The 12,431-nt window shown below is 37.7% G+C and overlaps 1 protein-coding gene across 2 annotated transcripts in view; it reads right to left on the bottom strand.

Annotated features, from left to right (window-relative positions):
* The window catches only part of MCCC2 (methylcrotonoyl-CoA carboxylase 2), a 50,677-nt gene extending 39,375 nt beyond the window's left edge, over positions 1 to 11,302 (bottom strand). For both annotated transcript variants that reach the window (XR_001517044.2, XM_006913123.3), the window contains exons 1-4: positions 11,004 to 11,302; positions 9,253 to 9,319; positions 2,525 to 2,609; positions 853 to 954 (exon numbers count right to left, since the gene is read on the bottom strand). Coding sequence is in view for 1 of the 2 variants with exons in the window: in XM_006913123.3 (XP_006913185.1) it covers positions 853 to 954; positions 2,525 to 2,609; positions 9,253 to 9,319; positions 11,004 to 11,132 (383 nt within the window). In the remaining variant the exon portion in view is untranslated. The remainder of the gene's footprint in view (positions 1 to 852; positions 955 to 2,524; positions 2,610 to 9,252; positions 9,320 to 11,003) is intronic.
* Between the last annotated feature and the right edge of the window lie 1,129 nt (positions 11,303 to 12,431).

Genomic DNA, 12,431 nt, shown 5'->3' with positions numbered 1-12,431 from the left:
GCCTGCAGCCAGCTCTGCAACAATATGAATGGTGATAGCTGACTTCCTGAAGGCACAGAGCTCAGGGAGATGGTAGAGAAACACCATAAAACAGCATCTGAATCAAATGCAACTGTATCTGGCTCAGAGTTCAACTGACTGAGGTCCAAGCTGAGCTTTGCCAGTGGCTTGATCTTGGGTCAGTGAAACAGGTTTCCTTAGTTGCAGAATGGTTATAACAATAACACCTATTCTCACAGGGCAGTGGTGAGGATTAAGACAACTAATCAGTGGAAAGTGTTTACCACAGTGCCTGACATGGTAACTTCACAGAAAACATGAGATCATACATAAATATATACAAATACATTTAACATCTAGCAATCTAGATTCCTTAAGTCCACAGTGGTTCTTAAATGTTAGCATTTGTGAACACTTATTTCAAGGCCCCACCCCCAGAACTGTATGTAGTACCTCTTGGGAAGACCTGATAATCTACATTTCTAACAAGTTCTCAGGTGATGCTGATGCTACTTGGAGACCACACATGAAGAGCTACTCCTCTAAGACAGTGGTTTTCACTCTAGATGTGAAGAGATCACCTGCGAAGCTTGGAAAATGACACAAACAAAGCCCACACCTGAAGGTCTAAATCAAAACCCCGAGATCTTTGCAAGGGTTTTTTCCCTTCGATTTTTGTCTCTAAAGCTCCACAGATGAATCTAATACATGTCTGCATAGGAAGCCTCAGTCCTAAATAATATCAATAGCATAAAACTTGCATGCTAACAAGCAAAGCAGTGAGTGCTGGATGCCTGTGCCTCGTCAATCTTTTCCCTGACCCACAATGTGGAGTGTAAGGAGATTACTCACCCTGATACTCTCCCAATGCCTGTAATAATGCCACCTGCAGGGACCTCCTCATTGTCATACAACTGGTAACCTGCAAACTGGGATAATTCCAGAAACGGAGACCTGAAGGGAAAAAAGGATGTTTCTTGAATTAATGTCATTTTAAAATATATATATATTTTTTTTTAAATAATTACACATGGAAAAAGAAAAGATTTTTTTTCTTTAATGAGCCAGTGTTTCAAATATGCATGTTGTATATAAAATCTATAAAAAGAATACCTAAAACAAAATCTAGTGTGAATACTTTCAGGATTTATAAGGTATAGACATTCAATAGAAAACTAGGTACTTATTTTAAAAGGTCTTGTACAAATATGTTTATTAATATAGAAAAAGAATAGCACCTAAAACTTACCATGTGCCAGGCTCTCTTCTAGGACTTTTGGAAACCTAACTCATTTACTCCTAAAAACTACCTTCTGCGGTGGATCCTATTATGATCCCTATTGACTGATGAGGAAATTAAAACACAGAGATTAAGTCATTTGTCTAAGGTCACACAGCTAGTAAGTGACAGAGCTGGATTATAATAAGCAATCTGGGACCACTGTATTATTCTAGCTCTTACTTACACATACAAATATAAACCGTCTAGAAGGATATATGGTAGGTGTTAGCAGTGTTTGTTTCTCGGTTGGGTGTGTGTGTGGATGTCATAAAAAATACTTTTGGAATCTTCATTTCCTTCTCTCTACCTCCCTCGCCCCCCAAATCCAATCCTTCAGGAAATCCTGTTGGCTTAGCTCTGTCTTGACAACACATCCAGAACCTGACATTCTCTTCACCTCCACTACTAGTAGTGTAGTCCAAGTCACCATCATGTCTCTCTTGAATCACTGCGATAGCCCTCCAACCGGTCTCGGTGCTCCCACCCTTGCTGCCCGCAGTCTACTCACAACACATAAGCCAGAATAACTCTTTTCAAACATAAGTCAGTTAGATCAAGTAGTCTCCTGTTCAAAACCCCACAAAAGTTCCCCATTTCTCTCACAGTAAGAGCCAAAACTCTTATACTGGCCTACAAGATCTTGTGGAATTTGATCCCATTTCCTACTACTCTCTCCTTCATACCCTCTACCCCAAGCACAATGGTCTCCTGGCTCCCTGAGCCTATCAGCATATCCAGCACATTCCCACCTCAGGGCCCTTGCACTTGCCATTTCCTCTGCCTGAAACACTTTTTCCCCACATATTTATAGGACTTTCTCTAAATATATCACCTTCTCGACAAGGCCTACCCTAACCACCTTATTTTAAACTGCAACTTGACCCTCATCTTCTGCTCCCTTACTCTAGTCTACCTTTTCTTCTTCCCATTTCCCAGCTTCTAACATACTATATAATTTACAACATTTATCATTTATTTTCAATCTCCTCCTGCTACAGTGTAAACTCCAGTTGGACAAGGATCTTTGTCTATTTTGCTGACTGATGTTATCACTAGCCCCTAGAACAGTGCATGACATATAGTAGCCTCTCGATAAACATTTGGTGTTGAATCTTACCATAAGAACCAGAAGTTAAAATCACTGATTTACTGAAAACTGTCTAAAAACAAAAAAACAAAAAACTATCTAAGAAAGTGCCATGGAATAGAGAACACCGAGTTAGCACTTGGGTATATACTAACCCTGGGTCCATAAGGACATCGACTCTTTCTCTGGCTAATAATTTTCCTCTTGATATGTGGCGTTCTCGTGCTTTCTTGCTACCTCCTATGAAGAAAACAAAATCAGATTAGGTTAACATGATATAAGGTATCCATTTAACTTAATGCCAAAAATCCATATGACGATCCAAAATATAGAGCTTTTAAAAGTTCAATATATCGTGAGAAATAGCTAATTTTTCAGATCGCTCAATTTATAAGCTGACAATTTTCTGAAGTAAATAATTAAACTGGTATCAATCTATCCCTGATTTCACAGCATATCATACATTTTCTGAATTCATCAGTATTTAAAGAAATAACACAGTATTTTCTCTGCAACTAATGCATTGCAAATACTGCCTCATCTTCACCACATTTACTAAATACCTACTACAAATATCAAGCACTGTGTAAAATGAAATTTAAAAAATTGTACCAGGTAAAAAGAACTATTGTATTTTCTTTTATTTTTAATTTATATATATACTTTTCAATTACAGTTGACAAACAATACTATATTACTTTTGGGTGTACAACACAGTGATTAGACATTTACATAACTTACAAAGCAATCACCCTGATAAATCCAGTACCAATCTGCCACCATGCATTGTCATTACGATACAGCTGACTAGATTCCCATGTTATACCTCTCCATGACTATTTTGTAACCACCAGTTTGTACCTCTTAATCCCTTCCCCCATCCCTCACTCATTTCTCCACCTCCAAGGTGTCAACAATCAAAATGCTCTCTGTATCTAATGAGAAAGAGCATTATTTTAGAAATGACTTCCATGATTAAAGCACAGCAAAACTAACGTAAAGGCGCCATTAGTAACCCATAATTTTTTAGGCCGTCTCCAAATAGTAGACAATTAAACAGCTCACACAGCAATCAAAAGTCTCCTTTTGTTAGTATCTTGACTCAGAGGTTGGTCTTTGGTGTTTCCTGATGTTGTTCCAGACAAAGAAAATTACAATAATTTAAGAGTCCACTGTGGTAATCCAGTGAGGCTCCTTGAGGTAAGAGGCACACCAAACCTCACTCAGCCTGAAGGCTGCTGGGCTCTGGGTCTTGGAAATATGTATAACCCACTCACAGGAAACCAAGCTAACAGATCAGAAGAATCAAATTGTACCTTAATACGCTTATTTTTACTGCTTCCAAAGAATTTCATCTTAACATACTCTGTCTAATAAAATGTTCAACTGTTTAAGAAAACTATTTCTTTGTTTTTTTAGGTGAGAAAATAAGTTCATATCTATTTCAAACAAGCTTCCAAGTATATAGCCTTATTTTTCGAACCAGGACTCTTTCCTGTACCTAAGGGAATTTTTTTTTTCTTAAGTGGTGGACGGTATATTTTTAAGATTAAATCTGCCTTAAGTTTACAAGAAAATAGCATCACACTTCTAATCTTATATTTAAATGAAAATAATTCTGAGAGGGAAAGATTTAGTTGCAAAGTAGTGTAATTAAACCAAATCTCTTTTCTCCCAACCACAGGGAAGTTAGAATTCCCTACTGAGGTGGGTTTAGGGGTAAAAGAGGGAGTGAGGGAGGTCAGAGGGGTTACAAAGGGGCAGAGGAAACTTCTGGGAGCGAAACGTTCATTACAGTGATTGCGGTGATAGTTTCATGGGTATATAAGTATGTCAAAACTGAAAGTGTACTCTTTAAATGATATGGTTCATTTTATGTAAATTAATACCTTACCAAATCTGTTTAAAAATAAACGGTAAAAGAAAAATGAACCTAAAATGCTACAAGGAAGACCAGGTCTTGGTAAGGGTCTTTGGAGAGTCAGGTAACATAAGTACCCACTAAGAGGCTAGCAGGGGAAGGGGTGGCAAGAGAGGGTGGGATGACAAAGAAGTGATAAAATTTTTTAAGTACTTAGACATCACCTTTCTTAATTCTGCCTAGAGTTTGAATTTGCAGTTTGGAACAGCTAGTGAGTTCTGGTTTTATTAAGAAAAATCAGAAAGAGGGCTATCCTGATGCAGATTCTCAGATGACAGAATTAAGCTCCTCTGGCATTTAAACTGGCCTAAGATATGTGACCACCAACAAAAAGAGAGGAAGATAAAGCATCTTAGTTTTCCAAGAATTATTCTTAAAGATTTTGTGTTAATTTTCTCCATTCCCACATACCCAGAGCCAGATAAGCCTGTTTCTTTCTATCTCATTTACCATATTGCATCTTCATTTATCATACTGCATCATTTCTAAGACTTACATTTTGTTCACTTTTTAAGATCCCTGAAACCAGGAATCATTTTACAGTTTATAGCATCTTTCAGTCGCTGTCACCAGGGGACAGTCACCACACAGCTATCTGTGTCAGCATGCACAGCACAAGTGTCTAACTATAGTCACTTAAGCTGTTCTACCTGCATTGTTGGAACTACATGCCTAAAATTTAACTTCCACTTTAAAATGTTTTCAAAAACTACACAAGCCTTATCTTTAGATCCTTAAAAGACTCCTGTTTCAACCACCAAAACTGCTTATCTTTAGGTCCTTAAAAGACCCCTGTTTCAACCACCAAAACCACTTATCTTTAGGTCCTTAAAAGATCCCTGTCTCAACCACCAAAACCGCTTATCTTTAGGTCCTTAAAAAACCTCTGTTTCAACCACCAAAACCACCAAAATTATAAAATTATTGTAATTTTCTTTGTGTCTATCAACAGTTATCACCCAGCTTTATAAAAACTAAGCAATTCTGAATCTATCAAAACACAGCCCTTCAATTAACTTGTGTTAATCAAAGCACTTAGTTCTGGCTATTATAAATAACACAGCAGGGGTAATCCTTTTCCACCTACAGAAATGACTAAGCCACTCCTGGAGCAATCTTACATGCTCCAACAGGAACAAAAGGGGAGATTAAAGACAGTGCCCTGAGAAAACAACCTGAAACAAAGGCAGAAATGAGGCAGTAAGAAAGGACAAAACAAAAAGGAGAGCAAAAAGTCAACTAATTTTTGTCAACTTATTTATCACAAGTTCTCTCAAATGAAAATCTCAGGGGTTAACTTGTGAAGCAACTTGAAACACTGTCCCTTCCTCTTGTCTGAAATTTAAGAAATTTTATTAATTTAAATGTCAGAATGTCCAAATTCTACAATGGCATGAGGAGGTAAAAAATAGGAAAATGAATAATATTCTCAACTCTTGATCAACACAATAACTGCTAGGCTAGCCAATGAGCATTCGCATAGCAAAATCATAGACTATCTAGAGCAAAGTGCACAAACCCACCAAACAAACAAACAAACAAACAAACACAAATACACACATTTTGTTGTTAACGTTATTATGAGACTGACCAGAATTACATCAAAAAATATATGTATAGAGGAATTGTTTACGGGTAATTTTTTTCTTTTCTTCTTTATATTTTTCTCTAATTTCCAAAACTTCTGTAAATATATGTTACTTTTAAATTATACCTGTTGGTGTAACATCCATTTTCATGGCATAACAGGACCAATTCTAGGCAAAACTGTGAAGAAGTCTGAGTTTCTCCTCTCCCCTTTCTCTCCCTCTTCCCTCCCCAAAGAGCTCTACTCAGACCTGGATTCATCAACCCCTACCCCTCCTCACCCCATCCTTAGCAAGTGCTCAGTGCTAGAAGACTCTTTACCTCCTTTTATTCAAACCCACTTCTCTGAATGTCCAAAATGGCTTCAAGAGTATGATTCCAATTATCTTTCAGAGAAGCCTACCAGCAGGTTATCTTGCCCTGCCCCAAAATCACATCCAAAACTCATGTCACTTTTTAACATCATTTCTCCACATTAGAATAGGTGTTCAAGAGCTGTCTGGTCAAAAAGAATGACAAATGTCCACTAACCCTATTTCTGTAAATAACTCTCCTATTTACCTAGCTAGAGAAGGTAAATTAAGGTTGGCTGGGGCCAGTATAATTGACATTCATTGCTTCTGACTGCTTGCTTTTCCTGAACATGGTACTGCCACCACCAGGAAGTTCCAAGAGCTGCCAGTCACGGCATCCTAAAGCCCTGGATGAGCCTGGGTCCAGGCTGGCATAGTTAAGTACCACAACCTGTGAACATAGTGACTGGGCCAAGAAGCAAACATGGAACACAAATGAAACAATTAGAATTTTCCGAATTGGAGATGAAAGGATAGCTTGCACTTTCTTTCGGGTCGTAAACTATACGGATGTAATCGCTAACCTTGTCAGCAACCTAGTCCCTACCTCATGGAGAAGCCTGAAGAGCATGAGGTCCACACCTACATGTACACATCCCGAGATGGTGGCAGAAACAGTGTGTCCTGGAATGCGGGAACCCCTGGGTCCAGTCAACACTGCCTTTCCAAGATATGGTTACAAGAACCACTAAATGCTGCCTTCTGTATTAAACAAGTTTGGTTCGGATTTCTATGACTTGAAACCAGAGACCGAATACTACATCCCCTTTCAAAATAATATTCTTAATACATTATGAGTACCTATCCTGGAAGGTATTTTATATTATTTTTTAAAAAGTCTACCCTTGTCTAAGGCCATAACACCCTGAATAAGCCTAATCCCGTCTGATCTCAGAAGCTAAGCCAGGTCTGGTTAGTACTTAGATAGAAGACCACCTAGGAAGACCAGGTGCAACAGGTGTTTAAAAAATAAATAAATAAATAAAAATAACATCTGTTGCATTTTGAAAAAGGTAGCCAATTTACAAATAGACCTTCTCCCCAATACCCCCATAGATAGAATGGGAGCAATTATTGCCATCTGAATGAGGTCTTTGCTTTAACTGGTCCCACACTGAGTTTCCTATCTGTTTGTTCATGTCATGGTAACTTTTAGAGGATTTAACTGATTTGACACTAAATTATTCTAAGTAAAAAAGACAGAAACCAAGTTATTCCAAACAGCTCTATTTTCTGGTCTTGTCAATTAATTTTGATTAATCTGTTAAGTCAAAAGAAGACAGAAATACGTGTTTGAAGTGAATAGTGCCTGTAATTCACAGACTCATTCTCCAGGTTATGCATGAGGTACTGAAATTTTTTTAGAGGGATTAAATGATTAGACCAAGGATATTTAATTATTAGAATAATAAACTAGTCCAGCCCACCACTCTCAAAATTCTACAAAGGACCAAAATACTGAGCTTATTTCTTCTCTAATACACTAAACAAATGAATAGACAACTTTAGATAGCCTCTGTTCATCTGCCATTAATCAATTACCTTGCCTCCATTCTTAAAGTCCTCAGAGGAAAAAAAATAATATAAGGAATACTTTTTATTTAAACTAAAGAAAAACCCATCAAGACTTATCTAAACTATTTCTCTAATGACTTCTACTGAGAATGTCCTTTGAATGTGATAAGTTCATACCTAAGAATGCAATAATACTCTTAAACCACAGGTTTACAGATAAAATGGATTTTATCTATGAGGATATTAGGAAGAATTCTTTTTAAATAAAGGCTATAAAATTCATATAGCTCCTTTCAAGTTAGGTATTTGAAATATATTTTGGAAATGGCCTTTAGTTTCAAGTCACATAGCCTTCAAAATGCCGTATAGAGCAATAACAGTACAACAGCATACAATGTGGTATTTGTTTATATGTTAATATTTTACGTTCCTCCCTATATGCAATTTCTTCCAAGCAAAGGAGTGCCTGGTATGTACACAATTTAAAAAGAGAAAATAGCAGGGTGGGGGAAAATAAAAAAATAAAATGTTAAAAAAAATTATATATATATAGTATGAAAAAATGAACTGGAATTTAAAATATAAATAAATAAATGAGAAAAAAAGACAAAAGAAAATAATGACAATGTACAGTTTTTAGGAAATCTCATTTATTTAATTAGCAATAAACCCATAAATTATTTCCAAATTATAGAACAGCAGAAAATGCATAATTATTAAAAAATTTAGTATATAGTATGACTAAGACTAATGAACTGAAAACATTTTAATTGCCTCAAGTGAAACAAAAATTTCAGTGTAATGCTGTTGATGAAATAAACCTTAAGAAGCAATAGTTTAAAAATTGATGAACTTGAATTTCTACTTTTTCCCAAATAGTAGAAAATCTGGTCAAGTAATAGGAAAAAATAAAATAGCTGCATACCAACAAATGCAGTCTTGAAGAGTTAAAAGCTTAGTTTTTCCTAAAACCAGTAATTTATAAAGGGACATTTTAATTAAAAGTGTGAAAAACAACATAAATGGAGCCACTTCAAAAAGGAGTCAGAGCTACAATTTCAGACAAACTGTCCTGCACATATAACTCCTCAAACTTTTAGAATGTTAAAACTGGGCAAAATTACCTTTGGACCGGGCCTAAAGCAGCATTGTTTGCTAAGTAACTATTTGCAAAGTTGATAGGAAAGCAGACATGACTACTGTACTGAAAATTAGACGTTCTTTAGAATTATCATCTCTATGTTAGCTTATCGGCATCTATAGAAATTCCTTCCTTAGCTTATTAACACCCAGAGAAATGCCTTCTATTCATGTAATTATTCCCTTTAACTTTCTGATAAATATCCCTCATCTTCATCTCCTAAGTGGAACACTATTTGGGTTTTGGCCTGAATCAGTGCTTCCAGAATTGCTATTCTTTTGGATCTCAAATGCTTGCTGCCTCTTACTTTGGCCTTTTATTTTTAGGTTAACAAAAGCATAAACTGGAGAATAAATGAGTGTTTACCTAGTTTTATATTCTGTGCTCGTTCATAGAGTTGATTTACTAGTGCTTTCATCTGTTCATAGTTTTCCTAAAACAGAAACAAAGAGAGCAATATTAGAAAGCAATTATTTTTTGTACCAAAATAAGAGTTAAGGAGAACATCATGTGCCACCCCATGTGGGTCCACACTAGGCCATCCCCCACCGATGCGATCGCCATTCCATTGTATGGAAAAGATTAATTTCTGCCCCTCTCTTTGCTCAAGTTCTTTACTACCACCACTCCTCTCTGTCCATCTATCCAAATTTGTGTGTTCCATCTCATCTCCAATACCATTTTCTGCCCCTTTTACTCATTTTAACTTTCTTCTTTAAACATCTACTGAACTTAATTGATATCTATTTGTTTTTGTATCATAAGGAATATAAGCCATATATTCCTTAAGTTTAAAGGGTTAGAATGACGTCTTATTTTTTCTGTTCCATCTATCACTATCCTGAGATTCTACCCAATGCAGAAATACTGACAAATTACACTGAAAAAATAAAATCTACATGTGACTACTGCACTCAAAGCTCCTTTATTTGGTCACACAATTCCATCTACTCCATGAATTCCACACCCTAGCCATGATTTCCAAGTCCTCACACCCACTATACACTTTCACAACTTGGTATCTATGTTCTTGTAGCACCCTTAGTTTGTACAGTCTTGCCTCTCATCCTCTACTGAACCTGGTCAGCTCTTATCCAACCATCAAGATCCAATGCACTCATTATTTCCTATGTGGTTTTCCGCAACCACCTTTTCAAGCTTTAGACACCACTTACCATAATGCACTATAGTTACCTCCTTTCTTGTTCACCTTCCCCACAGAATTATAATTCCATTCCCATACATTTGTCCAGATACCTAAAATAGTGCCTAGACCAAAGTAACCACTTAATGTTTCTGAATTAAACATTCTCTCCTAACCACAGGAAATTCAAAGACTTTTGGAAGCCTCTCATTGGATATTGTTTGTCTCAGCCTGCTGATTTTCTTTCAATTTTGTTTTGCCAAAGGCAGGAATTCTTTAAAATGTCTTCTCTTGTCTTTAAAATGTCTTACATTTAAATGTAATCAGTAAAAGCTTGGCAATCATGGGACAGACTGAAATTTTCCAGCTGATATTTCACAAGTTGCAAGTAGCTTCTTTGGCATTGTAATAGCTCTCAGTGCCAAGCAAAGCCATTCAAAGCTATAGGGGGACACGTATTTTCTATTAATATAAACGAATATTTAAAGTCTGATAAGCACTACTTTTAAGGTTTAAGATTAGCTCTCTTAGGCTAGTGGTTCCCAAAACTGGATGCAACCATGCTCCCAATACTTCATTAAACATGTAAACACCAGGACCCCACCCCACGGACCCAAAAGATTCAGGGTGAGGTTTAAAGCAGCTAGATATTCAACGAACTCCCAGGGTGACATTGCTAAGCCCGGTTTTGAAACCCACTAATTTCAAAGTATAGCGCCGATGCTAAAAGTGAACTAAAATCACTTTAATTTGAAAAACTTGTTTTTCGAACTTCACGACCGCTTAGTGCGTCCCAGAATCATGGCTGCGGATCCAGAGAAAAGAACAACAGCTGTTCAAGTGTGCCAAGCCTCCTCTTACTTCTTAGTCCAGCCAGCGCCTAGTCCCGTGGGTCCGGCACTAGCGGAGACATAATAGGGGAATAACAGACTCGGCACAGGGGCTGCAGGCTTGGGCTGCTCACCCGGCATACCTTGTAGATGGCTGAGCCCGAGTCCGGCTGTGTGCCCAGCGTGGCCACCGAGTCCCCGTGATAGGCGCGCGGCCCAGGGACAACAGCGCGGGCGCACCGCCACAGGGCTAACCTCCGGGTGGCCCACATGGCAGCAGGCACAGAACAAAGGAGAAGAGCGAGAGAGCTGCCTGCGCCGGGCCAGAACCGGTGCTTTTACCTCCCGCTTCCCCGCTTGGGGTTAGGGCTCAACAGGCTTTTTTCCACACCAACCCAATGCCCGAAACATCCCGGATACCCAGGCCAATCCCGGCACGTGCCTCCGCATGTCGCCCGTGATTGGTCGGCGCTACACACCACGCCTTTCCAATTCAGCCAATAAGGAACAGGGCTTAACCCCGCGAGGTCCTGTCTCATAGCGACCCCAAGAGCACTGTGAGTCCAGAGGCTGAGCGACACTTTCGTGGCCGTCCCGTTTCCCGGCGCTCTGGTTTGATGAACTGCAATTCAATTTCTTTGGAATCGGTCTCAGTTCATTTTCTATTGTGCTGTCTTCTTCCCCTCCTAATAAAAAGGGTATTCTAGGACTTTGAAAAGCTTATGCTTATATGAGAGCTGGAAATTGAACAGATATCAATTAAGCTGCCCTAAGAAATAAAACTATTTAAGAGGACAAACATATTTATTCATTAAGCAAATATTTCTTTAATATCTCCTGTGTCAGGTGCTCCTCTGGCGCTGGGGATACAATGAACAAATGTCTTCTTTTATAAAGCGGGAAGAGCATAAGCAAAAATAAAAATTCTAATAGTGGTAAATTACAACTTAGAGATACGATTGCAATGTACTTAAACAACTTTGCCTCTAACGAATCTAGGCTTCCTCACTCACTGGACGATGAGGGGGAAAAAATGAACCTTATCTAGTCCATTTGTCTTTGATCCATTTTGAGTTAATTTTTGTATATTTTATAAGGGTTCAACTTTATTGTTTTATATGTGGACAGCCAATTCCCTTAACATAATTGTTGAAAAGACTGCCCTTTCCCCATTGAATAGTCTTGGCACCCTTGTCAAAAACCATTTGACCATAGTATATGCAACAGTTTATTTCTGGGCTCTCTAGTCTATTCCATCAGTCCATGTCTGTCTTTACCAGTACCAGTTTTGATTACTGTAGTTGTGTAGTAAGTTTTAAAATCAGTGTGTCTTCCAACTTAGTTCTTCTTTTTTGAGTTTTTTGTTTTATTTTGTTTTGTTTTTGGCTACTCAGTGTGCTTTGAGATTCCATATTAATTTTAGGGTTTTTCTATTTCTGCAAAAAAAATGTCAATACAGTGTAACAACTATTTACATAGCATAATAGCATAATAAATGGTAGCTAGTTGTTTTAAAGTGAAAGGTTTTTAAATATCTGGGCAAGGGGAATGAAGCTAAAATAATAAAGTCA

The sequence above is a fragment of the Pteropus alecto genome, unplaced genomic scaffold (assembly GCF_000325575.1).
Source record: "Pteropus alecto unplaced genomic scaffold, ASM32557v1 scaffold20, whole genome shotgun sequence".
Taxonomy (NCBI): Eukaryota; Metazoa; Chordata; class Mammalia; order Chiroptera; family Pteropodidae; genus Pteropus; species Pteropus alecto.
This window is presented reverse-complemented; position numbering and strand designations above follow the sequence as displayed.